Source organism: Phaethon lepturus, unplaced genomic scaffold, assembly GCF_000687285.1.
Source record: "Phaethon lepturus isolate BGI_N335 unplaced genomic scaffold, ASM68728v1 scaffold52130, whole genome shotgun sequence".
Classification (NCBI taxonomy): domain Eukaryota; kingdom Metazoa; phylum Chordata; class Aves; order Phaethontiformes; family Phaethontidae; genus Phaethon; species Phaethon lepturus.
In genome coordinates, this window is record NW_010512258.1 from 128,495 (window position 1) to 145,872 (window position 17,378).

General features: G+C 35.8%; 1 protein-coding gene across 1 annotated transcript in view; it reads right to left on the reverse strand.

Moving 5' to 3' along the window:
- ZMYND8 (zinc finger, MYND-type containing 8) overlaps positions 1–17,378 on the reverse strand; it is a 58,789-nt gene that overhangs the window by 19,527 nt on the left and 21,884 nt on the right. The window contains exons 4-12 of the mRNA XM_010286151.1: positions 15,026–15,174; positions 10,192–10,410; positions 9,339–9,452; positions 7,502–7,594; positions 6,250–6,337; positions 5,562–5,617; positions 3,750–3,827; positions 3,360–3,475; positions 1,712–2,193 (exon numbers count right to left, since the gene is read on the reverse strand). Coding sequence (XP_010284453.1) covers positions 1,712–2,193; positions 3,360–3,475; positions 3,750–3,827; positions 5,562–5,617; positions 6,250–6,337; positions 7,502–7,594; positions 9,339–9,452; positions 10,192–10,410; positions 15,026–15,174 — 1,395 coding nt within the window. The remainder of the gene's footprint in view (positions 1–1,711; positions 2,194–3,359; positions 3,476–3,749; positions 3,828–5,561; positions 5,618–6,249; positions 6,338–7,501; positions 7,595–9,338; positions 9,453–10,191; positions 10,411–15,025; positions 15,175–17,378) is intronic.

Here is a 17,378-nt window from a genome sequence, read left to right on the forward strand (position 1 = left end):
TGTTTCAAACACAAACTTCTGGGAACAGCCAAACAGTCTAGAAAGGGAAACATCTGCAGGCCATTACCTACAAAAAAAGGACGACTCATTTTTGTCAGCAAGACACCAGTTTCTATCTGTTGAATCTCTGCTTAAATTCTCTTAAATTTGCTCTGAAAATGTCATCCTAAACTCAATACTGGACACTTTTTCTTCCCCAGTACACACAGGATTGTCTATGTATTTTCAGATTCCTAAACAGTAGCAACATCTGCTGTTTCAGTAACTGTTTCCAAGTTATTTTCTATAAATCACTCAAAATACACAACAAAGGCAGCCAAATAAAAATGTTCTTGTCTAAGGATAGTGCAGTCATGCTACTTGAAATATTTTTTTAGAGCAAACAAGTGATTTCATCTACATTTGAATTGATACACACAGATTCCAGTAATAGGACGTCTAAGTTTACACATAAAGTAAGTATTACACAAGTCAGCATTTGTAACAATATACAGGTAGAAATGCCAGGTGGGAAACTGAATATTCTAGTTTAACTGCTGTTAAGTCCAATCCAGCATTTCTATGCCCTAGGATAGTAAGACCTGAGGAAGAGTTGGAAAATTTCCCCAGAATTGCTGTGATAATCAAGAATCCAGAATAATAGGATAACATCTGTCATCATCTTTTATCTTTATCTGACAAAATAGCTTTAATGTGACTTTCCATTATTATCTCCACTACTATGAAGAAATAATAATGTGGTATAATAGAAGATCTACATTTTAAGACACAAATACCTACATCTTATGTATAAAAGCTGCACACACATAGATACATAATAATTTATGTATAAAATGAATTATTCCTTTTGACATGCTACTCTACTGAAAAATCCAAGTATTTTCATATATTTAAATTCACACAGTTACTTTGTCGTCACTTTTAAGATGGACAGGATCAATCACAAGACACTTTTGTACCCAAAGGTAGTTTCACAACCCAGCCTTTATTGGCTAGAAAGAATAAGAGTATAATTAATAAACAAATAAATAAATAAATGGCATTTTATCTAAAAACTGCAATGGAACATATTGATTGAGTTTTCTACACAAAGACATCCTTTTACCTAAACCAGAGTTTTTAAAAACTCACATCAATTAATATACTGCATCATTTTTTTCAGATAGCAAGGAACTTTATCTTAGGTTTTTTTCATCCATAAAAGAAAATAGTTTTCCTGAGTGCCACAAAATTAGCTAGCATTTGACTACATTATAAGTCTGAGAAGCCCAAAATCTCTATTCCACACTCCTTTTTCTCTTTATCCACTCTGCCTATGGAACTGCAGTTTTACCATATTTTAGCTATACAGTTGGGAACACTATAAATTAAGCTCATTGCCTTGAAAAAGAGCTATCAAAATTTAAATAGAATACGTCCTAATCAAGACTACTATTTTCTACTTACTTCCACTCTCCATTGATTTTGATAGTTACAACTACATTCTGCTATTTAAACTGAAGGTTTTTGTCACTTTTCAAGAGTATTTATTCCTTCTCAATGTGACAGAAAGAACTGTTATTTCTTATCTGTGATACTGAAAATTAAGCGCATCTTTTTTTCTAAAATTTCTTCATAAAATGAGTCATAATACAGTCTGTCTTTAAAAAGTACATGGAATAAAACTAGTGCATTAACCAAATGCAAAGTCCTGTACCCTCTTTTTTTTTACCTGTATTTTTCTCAATAAAGTCCATGGATTCTTCACTGGCACTAAAATGACTGGAAGTTGCTTTTTTCTCTGCGTCCTGTTCAACATCAGATCCAGTGTGAACTGATGAGTTTGTACTCATTGGTGACCGTGGCATATCTGTCAATGAAATCCTACGACCAGTACTACTGCTCAGCATAGACTTGCTCATTAGAATCTTGGGCGATGCTGTCATATCAAAGTTCAGTTTGATTTTCTCTTGTTTGTCTGTCTTTGCAGTTCCAGCAGTTGGGTTTGCAGGGTCTAATAACATTTGGTATTGATTGTTGGGAGTATATGGTGTCCGGAAAGGTGCGTAATTAAATACTCCAAATTTTCTACGAATGTTATCAACATAAACCTCCATTTCTTGCATTGCACTATTGAAGATGCTTTTAGTCTTTTTCACAGAAAAAGGAATTTCTTTAGACATGAGGTAGCAATTATTTATTGGAACCCAGGCCCTATATATAAAACAGAAAAAGAAAAGATACTACATTTCACACTGTGGATTGATATTGGCAACTTTTGTGCAAATACTAGTTTATTTTAGCCTAATCATAAAGATATGCACACCTCATCATTTCAAAGGACCATCATATTCTTTTAATAGTTTAGTCCTTAGTTAAGTAAATTTCATGTCTTAGATTATCGCTAGCTTATTTTACTCTACCCAGTAACACATAAAACATGAATAAACACTGGTCAAAAATATTCCTAACTAGCATAGTCTATGAAACTAAGACAACCATTGCTAAACAGTCTTTCAATCTGTCATAGTTAGGAGAAAAACATAAAAAGCAGTTCAGGAAAAAAAGACTTCACGAGCACATTCTTAAAAATATTTTACACCCCATGGCAGGGTGATCAAACTCCTCAAAGCCAGGAGAAGTTCTATCAACAAGTATTGGACAGATTTTATTTATCATTAAATGAGGCAGACTCTAAAACCATGCCTTCCAAGATTCTATAATATCAGGAACTTCAACCTAATTATTTCATGGCCCTGTACAGTTTAGATTGGTTTGGGGTTGTTTGTTTGTTTGTTTTACGGTACATGTTTTTATAACTGTAGAGATTTAAATTTTCAATTCATGACAAGTCAACTCGTATTCATCATGGCTTTCTCCATCTAAGCAGAGGGTTCACAAGTACAGAAAACTCAACTCTTTTAAGAGCAAAAGTGGCATTTTCAACACAGATTATATTCTCTATATTTTTTAAATCTACAACTGTGTGTTTATTGACGTAGTGTTTAGACAACATAATCAACTTTATTGGCCTCTTGCTTTAAGAACCTTTAAGAACTACAGTTCTCTGCAGCACAAAACCAGACACAGGAATTAACTTGCATACTCACTGACATTATGTATATATTAATATTACAAACACATGACTTACATTCTACAGACATCATGTAAAGAAACTAAAACTGTATACGCTACAGTATTATATAGTTTATTAGGGCCAAGGTTCAAAAGTTCTAAGTATTAAAGTTATCTAAGTTCAAAAGTATTAGGGCTGAAGTTCAATCCTGTTCAAAAGACAGGATCTAAAAATCCTAAGAGCACAAAATTGCAACAAGAATTTTGTAAGTACAGCCAAAGACATCCTTTGGTTAAATTCCCACCTGTCGTGTTGGCCAAAGAAACGGGCATCAACTTGCCCGTCTTTATCCCTCAGTGCTTTAGCAGGCCAGAATGGAAAGCCTTTGAGTTTAGCCCAGACCAAAGGGTGGGGATTGCTCTAGAGGAAGAGGCAAAACACACAGTAAGAAAATACAAGCAGTATTATATCAAATCTGATAAACAACATGATTTTTTTTTTACTTGTATGTATTACTTAAATTCAATAAAGATCCAACATGTGCAAGGCACTTGCCTAATACAAGATTCCATTTTACTATATACTTCATATATACATAATAAATCCCGAGAGGGCAAAATAATAAAACAAGCAATAGTCAAATGAGAACTGCTAGTTTAATATATTAGTTAGACTACCATAATTCTTAACTTACACAAGGCTCACAAAACCAATTTTCTCGTTTTTGGCAAGCAGCTAAATAACATTCCGGACACACTTCAATTTCATTCATCTGAAAAGAAAAAGCAGTTACTGGAGAGCTCAAACAGAGTCCAAAGCATGATCAGTATTATTATGTCAACCTGTCTAGTTTGCTAGCATCATTTTTCCAGAAATTTGTGTCATAAATCAACATTTCCCAGGTGGCCAAGAAGGCCAATAGCATTCTGGCTTGGATCAGAAATAGTGTGGCCAGCAGGACTAGGGAAGTGATGGTCCCCCTGTACTCGGCACTGGTGAGGCCGCACCTTGAATACCGTGTTCAGTTTTGGGCTCCTCACTACAAGACAGACATTGAGGTGCTGGCGCATGTCCAAAGAAGGGCAACAAAGCTAGTGAAAGGTCTAGAGCACAAGTCTTATGAGGAGAGGCTGAGGGAACTGCGGTTGTTTAGTCTCTGGAGAAAAGGAGGCTGGGAGGAGACCTTACCTCTCTCTACAACTATCCAAAAGAAGGTTGTAGTGAGGTGGGTGTTGGTCTCCTCTCCCAAGTAACAAGCCACAGGACAAGAGGAAATGGCCCCAAGTTGTGCTGGGGGAGGTTTAGATTGGATATTTGGAAAAATTTCTTCACTGAAAAGGGTTGTCAAGCACTGGAACTGGCTGCCCAGGGAAGTGGTTGAATCACCACCCCTGGAGGTATTCAGAAGACGTGTAGATGTGGCGCTTAGGGACATGGTTTAGTGGTGGACTGGGCAGTGTTAGGTTTACAGTTGGACTCAATGATCTTAAAGGTCCTTTCCAACCTAAATTATTCTGTGATTTACTTGCTGTGAAATCAACGCTCTTTTGACAGATACCCATCTTTTTCTACCCTTGTAACATATGCATTCCAGTTAATACATCAGTCACATTTTTACATCCCTCTTCAGATTGTATCCTACTGTCATTTATTCCAGTCAAAAAAATACATCCTTTGTTTGGTGTTGTATTTATTCCAGTGATAAAGAATTATTTATCATTATTTCTTCCAGTGGCAAAAATACAATCTCAATTGGGCATTTAATTTCATAACTTATGCAGAACCAAAATTAAAATATTCTGCTCCTTATGTTCCTACTATATAAACTAGTTAAGACACTAGGCTCAGGTTATACATGTATTTTGTTCTATTAAGAATGGATAAATTCTCAGAATTTACGTGAATCATGGATATCGCTATGTCAACCCGGGGGTGGAGAAAGCACTTCCATGAATATAAAGGGTCAGGTCATCAGTTAATTTATATCAATGAAATACTGTTCGAATCTATCACATTTAGAATAGCAAGTTTTTGTAATACTAAACCTTATAGATTGCCACTGAAATAAAATCAGTGCAAATTATCAGTTAAGATTGCATGCAGTCATTTTTGCATTTATTCAGAGGAATTTCATATCATTACAGCAAAAGAACCACCAAAAATGCATCTATGAACCAGAACATGTGGGTCTCTCTTTCCAACTCCAAGTATTCGTTTAGAAGATAGGTGTCTTGGTGCAGAAACCGTATGTCCACCTTCTTCTCTTCCCTCTCCTGCCACACCGCAAGTCTTGATTATAGATAGTGAATATCCTAATGGCAGGCATATTAGCAATGCTCTTGCCAAAAATCATTCTGTAGGCCATAGACATGCATATTTAAACATAAGGAAGCCTACAAAAGTTATAGTTATGCAATACACACATCAGAAAATGTATTATTTCACTCACAAATATATGAAATGGAACACTATAAAAATACAGAACAATTAATTGGGGCACTCATACCTCATGCTCACAGATTTTGATGATAACTTTTGCTGTTTGTGTCAATTTGTGATTTCCTGAGGAAACAATAAAATGTTTTAACCAAGAAAATTGTTATGCTGAAGTTATGATAAAAACCAATGGCTTTTAGATCTAAAAGTTAACATTAAAGACAAAAGAGAACACCTAAAGAGACAATGTAAAACACATATGTATAAACTACCTGCTTGCAAAAGCAGAAGGCGGGCATTTTTCTTCTCAACATAACTTTGTAACAATCTTTAAATGTTGATTTTTTGAAGCCTATTGCAGCCTGCCCACCCCTGATACACTTTTTCAGTGAGGGACATGCTGTATGATCTCCTCAATCAGGTCTTCTATAAAGTGCTGCACAATGCAAAACACCAAAGCAACTTGGGGGTTGGAACAAGATAATCTTTAAGGTCCCTTCCAACCCAAACCAGTCTATGATTTTAACTTGAAATTTTTTTTACAGTGGAATGAGCAAGTGACAGCATGGGCTGTATTTCGTCCTACAGTTTTACGTGTGCCAGTCATTAAATAAAATAAATCTGTTGTGTTTAGGCACTATGGTCGTTAACAGGAAGACACGTTTAGCATTTGCCAGCTAGAAGTCTACAAATTGTTCTGTGACTTCAACTATTTCAAAGTTTCATATCTGAGGACATAAATACATATTAATACTTACCCCCATTGTAAATAATGCAGTTGTGCAAAATCCATTTGGCATCAGCCAAAAATGCTTCAGTGCAACCGTACATTTTCTTTTTAACATTCTGTAAAGAAAAAAATCAAGAATGCATCAGGAAACAGAAATGAGTAAAAAGTGACAGCTTCTTCCGGAACATTGTTTCCTATCAGTCATATAATTAATAAAACTGACTACTTATTTACTGTAAGACTTATGATTCTAAATACTTAAGAATCTGTGAAATTCAGGGTGTCTTCTAACCACCCTTAAAATGTATGAACTGTCAAAATCAACTCTAAATAATGAATTATTTGGATCAGAATCTTCAACATTTCCAAAAAAAGTGTTAATTTCCTGCAACAGCGTTCCATTTGATGTCTCTGCAGAAAAGAGTCCTTGATTTCTTCTACTGCCATATTATCACTCCACAGCATTTTTACTTTTTAATTTTTATGAGACACAGAAAAAAATTATTGGTCATAGTACGTAAGACAGTATGTTTGATATTCCAGTCCATCCGCTGGCTAAAGTAATTCATTTAGATAAAATCAGCCACATGGTTTTGCTACACCTTTATACCATAAGGACATCAACCTCCACTGTAAGAGCATGGGGAATGACAACTTGCTGTCTCTTCACCAGGTCCTAGCAGAACAAAGCTCTACAATGCTTCACTCTTTATTAAGCAGTGAAGAATGGAGAACTTCATGATGTGAAATCTTTAAACTAATATTGAACTGAGAATGAAAGTCTCATTATCCACCTCTTGACTGTTTCTTTTTTCCTCTACACGTCAGGTGCAGTGGAGATTACAGTATTTGTTGAAATGGTCAGTAAAATGAGTCTGGACTGACCCCTGCATATACATACACTCAAACGGTCCCAAATTAATGGACCAGTGATCAATTAATAGCTTACAAACATGATGATCAACTGCAAACTGTGGTTAATGATGTCTCCCCACAGGATCATTCCTGGAATTAGATGAATTTATACAGGAGGAAGTCATCAGTGTAAACTTGTCTTTTTCCTACTGTTTTTCCTGAGCATTTGTTATTGGTTCAGACAAACAGTGGACTTGTTCAGTTGGCATACGATTGTTTTCAAGCTGCAATTGAACTGGCAGTTATAATAACCAAAAAAAAGCATCAAAACAATTTTAAGCAACCTCTCTCACATCAAACACTCCAGAAATCTTATTGATAGCAATCAAATTCAAGGAACCTCCCTTCCTTAGCTTCATACCAACCTTCTCTAATGTACAAAGGTCCATTGGATGAAAGATATATTCTGCATAATCTGGGTGTTGATCCAGTGAAACTGGCTTTTGAAATGGCTCTGTCTGTTAGAGGAAAAAAAAAAAAAAATCACACTGCTTATTAATACTGAACAGTTTCATCAATGACACAATACTCATTCATTTTCTAATACCACTTGTAATTATGATGCCAGAGAAAACTCTTTAAAGGCAATTATAAAATTTTGTGAAGTAATAAAATATTGGCAGAACAAGAGAAACTAAAAGGTCTCATTTAACTTATCTTTCATATGCTAGAAGTAAAGAATTGCAAAACTTAACCGTTTTGTAAAATGTACTGTTATTATTTACAGTAGGGGTTTTTTTTGTGGGGAGTATCAGATGAGGCTCAACAGATTTTAGTTTTTACCAGTTTTTAGCCAAATAAAGACACTTACTAAATTTCTGATTCACTAGACTCACAAATACTTCTTTTTCAGGCTCTCTTTAGAATCATAACTTTCAAAACAATGGTGGCTTGGTAATGTAAACACATTCAGACTTTTATCAGTGGGACTGTATATTGTATCTGCTAGTGTGGAGGGACTGCAATTCTTGGAACACAACCAATTTAAGTACTCAGGTACCAAAACAACAAGTTATTAGTACAATGACTAAAGGGCAAAATATCTCAATAGCATTCATTAAACGTTAGCTTTCTAATCACATTTTCAGAACACTTTGTGAGTTCAATATAAACAAACACTGACGCTTTGCTACTGAAAAGCAGCACTTAAAGCTTCTAATGGCTCCATCTAACAGGATAGTATTTACCACTCCAGAGTAAAAGGATTCCAAGAGCCAAAATCTGTCAGCACTTAAGAGTAACCTTCCCAGAAACTGCCACTACTTTTCTGCTAAAATACTTACCATAAAGAGATCAGAGTTGCAGAGAGCCATAATTCTGCACAATCTGTTTTTCCAAACATATTTTACTATAACACTGCAGGCACAGAGACACCCTCCCTGCTCCCCTAACTTAGTACACGAACAAGAAAGCAACAGGAGTTAAGACAACCTTCGGTAATTCATCACATCGTATTTTGATTTACTGTCATCTTCACACATGTGAAAACTAGGCAAGGCTTGCATGGTGAAAACCAAACGACTTAGAAGCAAGAATGACTGGAAGAGCTGAACCTTTGAGGCACGGTGATTTTAAGAAATGAGTCTAAGACAGACACATGGAGATAGGTACAAGCTGGAGAACAGCCAATTTTACCTTCATGAAAAAAATTCATAGAACAGCAGCCTCATATTGCATGAAAGTTAATGGCACAGGTTTTTACCACACTGAGGAAAATTTCTTCAGCATTTTAGAAGTATACAACTAACTTCTGAGGTAACAACAATTTCTACTAACAGATAGATGCTATGTTTTCAACAGGTATAATGAATAATATAACAGCGTCTTGTGCCTAGGGTTCCTGCCCATATAACCGTATTGGTAAGAGATCATGTCTCATCATTCCCCTTGTGTCTCAGAGACAGCACTGTCCACTTTCAGAGAGTGAGAAACCACCATATCTCATTGGAAAGCCACATTGTATTTTCATTACACCTACTAAAACTACGTCCAGAAGTTACATCAAGAAACTACATTTTAAGTGCACTCTGGAACAGTCTATACAGCCTAAACTAACCTGTCTGTATTAGGCAGGTGGCAGACATCACAGAAGTTGTCACATACAATCTGATAAAATAAACTAGGTTCATAATCCACAAAACGAAGCAAAACCCAGGATTATGACAAACATATGATCCAAGCATTAAAAAAAAAATTCCTTACCCCTGGCTGTTTCATTTTCTGTAGTGCAAACTTCAGTAAATATGATAGCTGTTCAATGGTGAGCATTGTCATAGCTTTACTCTGTGTTTCTATGCATTCTGCAACTGTGATTTTCTAAAAGTTAAGATTAAAAAAATATTTTGTCAGCAAACATTTCTAGGTAGATTCTTCTTCACTGAAACTTATTCTATATTCAAATGGCAGTTAGTAACTATCTTATAAGACCACACAAAGTAAATGTGCGAACACATAAAATTCCCAAATACAATGCGGGTTTACAGCAATGTGAACGAGTAAGAAGGTCGTCTGGGCTCTAATACAATAAGCGATCAAACTAAAATAGGCAATAAACCAACTTGCTTTCATTAAAGACACTTTTGATGCTAATATTCTCTCCCCAGGTATCACTGGAGGGGAATCTTCCTTAGCCCTGCAGAAAAAAAATAGTAATAGAATTCCCACTTCTTTATGTAGACCTTACAGTGCAAATTTTTTTTCTTGCACTGCTGCAGAGCTGATCAGCCCACTAGAAGAAGCACAAGCAAAACTAGTCAAAACTGCAGAATATTTTCAGAATTAGAGGTGCCTAATAAAGACACTCTCTGAAATGGTGCCTTTCTAGTTTTGGAAACGCAAAGGAAGTTGGAGACTCGTAGTAAGAAAGCAAACACAATCCAGGTACCCACATAGAAAAAGTAGTGAAGCAGCAATGGATGCCTCCTCTTCTGCACAAATTTTTCTTGTACCTTTACTAAGAGGCAATATAGTAATAAACCAGAAACATTTCAGAATGCAAAAAAGCTGCTTATATCTCACAAATGAGAAAGAAATCCACTCCTTATATCAAACTAACCTCACATTCTGGGCAAAACCAATCCCCCTCTGGTTCCGCTGTCAGTTTCAGACACTTAGCATGATAAACCCGAGGACAGAGTTCACAGCAGAGGACTTGGCCTTCCCGATGACAAACCCAGCAATAGAAATCATTCCGTCCATCCTGTGGTACAACATCAACAGGGTCTGTGGTGAGTGGCTGCTTCATATAGTAAAACGGACCATGTCTTAGTTCTGACTGAAATGTAGGCAAGAAAAACAGGTTTGGTTTCAAAACAAATTTGCATTTTTTCAAATAATAATATTCATAATATATAAGCAAACAGCAGTTTACAGCATTTGATTAACATTTATGCAAGCACGGTATCTTATTCATTGCACAAAATCATTCATGAGGAGTTTTACTTCTTATTCAGATGTCAAATGCCAGTTTGCACTCAAGACTGAAAATAAATTTTTATGGCAAGCTAAGGCATTGAGTGCAAGACATGCAATCTAACACAAGTCAGTAAACACTTTTATCTTCAAGAAAGAAGTATTACTGTAGAAGCTATTAGGTCTTCTAAACTCAGAATTCCATGGGGCTGTGCAAGCTAAATACTGAGATATTTAGTGATGACTAAACCTGGGACAACTGGAGAAGTTAGTCCTGAAACAAGAAGTTGAACACCATGCAAATCTGTCCTAAGTTGCAGCAGTTCACAACTTTGTACAATGAAGCAAGCCAGTGCTGATTTTGATTAATAAGGCAAACTGTAGAGTAGGATGACAAAGGAGCAAATGCACATCCTGAACAGCCACCTCTACTACAGGAGCAGGCACACTGGGAGAGATTTAATCCACCACTCAATGCACATCAGAATTTAAGACTCACAATCTCCACTGGTTTGCCTGCATTAGAAAACAGTGTTAACTTTGTAACTGCATGAACTAGTCTTCCACTTGAGCCCCAGACAGCTCAAAGATGACACAGCTGGTACCAAAGCACAACAGCCTGGGATGGCTAAAATGGGTCCCCAGATACCTAGTTTGTTAGATCAGCTTTGAAGAGCTGCTAACATTTATTGGAAAACTACATTCTATTTATTAATGACAAGGGAACTTAAGTTTTCTGTTTGGCATTAATTGTAGGTGTGGTTTGCTGAGGAGGGAATGGAGAGAAACAATCTTGAGTTTTTGGCAGTTTATTTACTGGGATTTTTTTTGTTGTTGTTTGATGCAAAACCATTCACTCATGACAATACTTGTAACTGCTCAAATGCTTGTAGGTTGCAGAACCATTTTGTTTGGTTCTCAGATAATTTTGCATGCATCCTACACCATTTACACATCTGCAAGTTCTTATACCCTTGAGCTGTCACATGCCCATGTGACTCACAGAACAGTGCAAGCATATGCATGTTCCATACCTTTGCAGCATCCTGTACAAAATTAGTCACACAGGGCATAAATTAATGTCACCAGAAACCAACAGCATGCCAGCTTGGACCATGATATTTCTAGATTTCTAAAGTTACAAAGGACAAGGTCTAATTATTTGCACGAATAGAGGACCTTTAAGGTCAAATTAGATGACACAGAAGTGACAACCCAGCTGAAGATGTTATTTCTCAAAAGATACACCAGAAGTCAAGTTATCTGCAATTATCTAACACTGTATAATATTTTAGGCAAAGAAAGGATGTTACCCACAAACATTCCCAAAGCATTCTGCTACCTAAAATTTCACTCAAATTTCTCTCAGTTTTGGTGTTTTTCATTTTATAGTCTACAGATAGTACAGCTACTAAAAAGGTATTTTATTCCCACCATGGAAGTAGGCTAAGTTTTCTTTTCTGTATGTGTGTGTATACACACACACACACACACAAAGATCATATAACACAACAAGACTTTCAGAAGGAAGGTTCTATGAGATCCTGTGGAATAAGAGGGACAGCATAAGGCTTTAACTAAATTTCAAATGTATTACTACTACAATCATTCAAGCAGATACAAAGGCATATGGAAACCCAGAGGGAAGACGAGAAAGTTGCAATTTACAGTGCGGAAACATGTTTTGTTTGCAGCTATATGCATGACAGCTGTGAGACCAAAATCTCTATAGTGTATATGTGGAGATGCAGCTATGGGGCATTTCCTCAACTGCAGGTAAAGGAAATTGCCAGAAGAATTTAATACATACTCTGACTTTGAAGTGAGTATAAGCAGTATATCCACACTAACTTCCTAAGAATCAAAGATACTGCTTTTAGACAAATATAAAAAACCTGTGAAACTATTCCACCAAAATCAGCTCACAACATCCAAACCAAACAGAAGTCCATTTTTGTTAAAGCATGACAGGAATTAATTTTCTGTTCAAGGTTGCTTATATTTTTTAGACATTTATCACCTTATTTTGTCTAAGACAAGTTTAAGAACAACAACAACAAAACCCCCCACACGTTCTGAGACTCAAAAAAGACCCAAACAAAACTAAAGTACTGAAAATGAATGATTCAACTGCATCAAAGGACCTTTTCACTTGTTCTAATCAGAGTAAAAATTAAGAGTTTAATTTTTAATTTATGTAAGAAAAGCTTTGTTTTCTCAACTGTTTCACAACTAACCAATTCAAGCTCAAATGGGTGGTAGCTTGTTTTAAAGTCTTTAAGTTATTAAAGACCTGTAGAATGACACAGAAAACTGAAGAAAACAACAGTCTTTTAGTGCTGTTTCGGGGAGAAGATGATCACTATTTATGCTCAGTTTAATATTGAAGCTAGCAGTAAAACAAGCTGACAGCTTCAGTTACATTATAACTGAGCAATTAAGTATCAGAAGTCCCTGATTTTTAACCTGTCTTGGCTACACTCTGCAATTCCATAATTCTTTGCTTGTATTTACAACACTTCAAATACCTGTTGGCACCATTCTGAAGATCTGTTACTGCATCCACAACATGTAATACGAAGCTTCATGCAACTATAACTTTATTAACAGTATCTTGAAATACTCAAATATTACAAAACACTTCATAATGTAGAATATTAAGTTAGTGCTTTCCAATGACATTGTCGTATCTCAAAATGGATTTATCAGCCAATCAGAACCACAGCTATCAGCTACATTATACTTGAAACTTAACCTGAGAGCAAAACAAGTAACTGTATGCCTAGCTCACATCTGTTCAGCAGTAAAAGAATCTTTAACAACTCCTGCTACCGTATAGAGCAGTGTTTTTTACCTACTTCAGAAACAGTAATCTTCAGGCATGCCCATTTCACATTTGACATGCAAGACAATATTAAATTAAAAACAGCTTAGAAAAGCTAAACAAAACTAAATAGATTATATTTTCTTGCTAACTTGTAACAAATACAGTAAAATAAGCAAGTCTGATTGCTTTTCTTCATTAGATATACAACTTTATTCTATCCTCTAATATTTCAGGTCTGAGATACCTGGAAAACAGAAAAGCATTTACCGAGGGGAGTGTATCAAGTTCAACAACTGCAATTGTGTTGCAATTATATTATATGCAACTGCATATATTTTTAAATGCATTAATAAAAAGCAGAAATTATTACCCTAAGATTCAATTCCACTGTTTGTAAAATTCTCTCTACACTGCATAGCTGGAAGCTCAGACTTCAGTGGGGCAATATCTCCCCAGTAGACATGCAGGATGTAGAGGAATTAGACGTGCAGGATGGAGAGGAATTTATACAGCCTGCAGTGAAGCTCCGTAAAAGCCAAACTGGCCACATTAAACTAGTGTAAGCATGCCTGCACATGCTGTTACTAGACCTCCGCATTATCCTTAACTAAAATATGGTTTACACTGTAAGACTGTTCCCTGGCAAGGCCTGATTTATTCACAGTCTTTATTGCAGGATAGCTGCAGTGATTAGGAATTTAATTTTCTTTCTTAACCAGTGCAACTGTACCCAGATAATATTTAATGTGGGTGCTGTTACACCAGGAAAAAGTGCTTTAAATGCTCAGAACGTAACCCTGTGCTTATATGATCCTGGCAAAAAAAACATGGACACAAAAAAGCACTCTGAAAAATACACAGGCATGTCTATTAAATTAGATGAGAAATAATTTCAGCAAGGCTAAAGACTGCTTTCATGTAATCTCCTCCAAGATTATGCAGGTGCTTTACAGCATTTGCTATTCAATACACTTCATATAATTCTTTCGCTTGCATCATACCATGAATCAGAAATTGTCAAAGTCTTCTGGAGTCAAGTTCTTCTAAGAATTACAACAAATGCTATAAATTCAGTAGTCAAAAGACACTGAAAAATAAGGTTTCAAGTATGGAGACTGAAAAGTACTGTCAGTGTGACCCTTTCATTTAACTAGTTTGGTAGGAGTGTACATTGCCCAGCAATTTAAAGGAAGGGGAGGGAATCTGCACAGTACCAAGGAAGGAGCTAGGCTTTTGTTAGTAATTGGCAGTAGGACTGAAAGCAGATGAGGGACTTCCACTGACTTTGAGATATTTCTTAATCTAGGATACCATGCCACTGGACGTTTCCTTTTAATGGTTATAATCAATAACAGCTATTCTTGTTGTTATTGTTATTATATTCCTTCAAAATCAGCTTGTTCAAGATTGCATTTATTGGTTCTACATCTTATTAGCTTTATGAAATTTAAAAAAACAGGACACAGGTAGCCTCTCTCATACAGATGTAAAACAAAAATGAAAGAACATCCAAATCCAACCCACTGCATTCAAAAATCAATATCTACTTCTTAGAGCACAAAAGTGGAGCTTCCTAAAGAGGAGAGATCAACTGTCTCTACATCCTTCATTGTTTCATATTCTAGCATAACATAACCATGACTTCTCTTACCTGCTCTTTATTATTACTGTTCAATAGACCAGGTTTCTTTTTCTTTTTTATAGGACTTGTGGATGCATCTTGTGGTGAGTGGCCATTAGAGGAATGTGGAGGGCTGGGAAATTTCCTTTTTTGTGCTGTGCGTTCGGCAGAGCCAGGATCTATAACAGATACAAACAATACGGTTGAAGAGTGAATATCAACTGAAAATATTCAAACAAGGCTATGGTTCATCATTCACACTCTTTCACTGAACCGAATAAAAATTCTCAATTGTCTTTCACCCAGTCACTGAAAAAACTGGAAGCATAGACTTGCTGAGCAATGCCACTGATAGGCAAATTCTCAATATAGTAATTTAGATTAAATATTTTTTTCTTTTCCCACAGCATCCTGGCCATTCAGCTCATCTCAAATTTTATTATCATTTAAAGTATAATAATAATTATTTCTGTGGTTTAGCAGAGTGCTATGCGAATTTATGTCATATACTTTAAAAGCTGAGAAACAACAGGTCCTGACAGCTTTGCTCATGTAATTTAGGAACATAAGCAACAGAAGTTAAAACAAGGTAAGAAGAAAGTCAGTCCTAATCATTTATTTCTCCTATCTAAACTTATTGAAATATGTCAATAGAAAAAATGAAATTGGCCTATAGTTTGAAAATAAATATGCTACCTCAAATACTGCGTCATCTGTAGTACCGGTTAAATTGGGTTGTAAAAAGAGAAAATTAAGACAAGACTCCCAGGCAATTAGTAACTTGACAGCAAGATAGAGCAACAACAGAAAGTGACATAACTTTTCAGTGACTCTCACAGTCAGAGCTCTCACATTTGACCAAGCAAATTACAAGAGCAGTTTAGTAAGTCGCAGCTTCCATCTGTGCCTGAAGTTACCATCCCAAGTAACAAAGCTGGCAGATGGGAGCACGTGCCCATGTCTCAGTTGCTCATGGATTGTCATCTTAGTGTAAAATCATCATACCAGCAACTTAAGTAGCCCTGGTGGCTCTGAACTGCATTTTATGAGACATGTGCAAAATTCTTTAAAAAAATTAAAAGGAAATTGAGACATAGCTTTAGCAAATTAGTATCTGTATTGATGATCTTCATATCTGCTTCAGTCCTCCAATTATCCTACTTTATTTTAGTTCTTGAAAGATTTTTAATTCATCTTTACTTGATCACTATTTTGTGTTCATTAGAATATTCAGAAGGAATTATTTACAGCTTTAGAAGAGTTAATACACTTTAAAAAAAAAAAAAATCACTGACAAGCTTATCAGAAATATCCTACATAAAAGTAAGAGCATTTGTAATTGTAAAGTAATGCTGCTTTTCGTATTAATGCCACCTTAAGTTTTTTTTTTCCAAACAGTTTTTGGCAGCTATTTGACAGAAGCCAGAAGCAATCAAACCGCTGGTTGCCATAATCCTATATCCTTTCACTCCTGGATCTGTATTCTTGCCTTCCAGGCCTCACTGGGTGATGGGCTGAGCTGTCTCATGTTGCCAAGTCACAAAAACCTCTCTGAAACACTTCACCTTAAGTCTCCAACAAATATCAAAGGTACCAGAACAACCACCAGTAACTGGATCAACTTAACAGCACGTCTATTGTCAAGAGATTTAAATTAACTATAAATATCCTCCAAGAAATACCAGAAGTTCCCCAAATAGAAAAATTACTTAAAACCAGCATTAGCCCATTTCACATAGGCAGTGGACAAACACCTTTCTCCCACAAATGCCCCCAATCTGACTTTTAACTATTTATTGAATGAGACAATTTTGTTGAGCTGCAACATTCCTCTCAGGGAATGACTTTAACAGATTTAAGGAGTCTCACACACAATGTGGCCACTTTCTCATTAGACAGTCTTACAACTGAGCGAGTAAAACAGAGTTTAGCTTAAAACTGTATTCAGAATAATTCCCTGTCAAAGTGAAAAGTTACACTGAATCACATTCAAAAATAAGGTAATTTGTCACAAGGCACAAATCTTAGACGGTCTATGGCACAATAAAGAACTGGATTAGATGTCTACATGAGTTCTGTATTTTATGCAAATATGGGGGGAAACAGTCAATAAGGAGAAATAAAAATTGGTTGCAATAATGATTTGCACAAATGGAGATAAGATTAACAACCTATGCACTTTTCTCTAAATAGAAAACAAGTATGTGGAACGAGAGTTGAGCATGAACTGACAATGAACAATTGACTTTCTGTTCTGAAAAAGGGCAGATGATACTGATGTAAAAACAGGAGTGACACATACAATGTAATCTTGACATTAACCTTGGAATGCTTGCATATATGCTAAAGTTTATTGAAAATAATGTATTATTTAGTGGAAAGA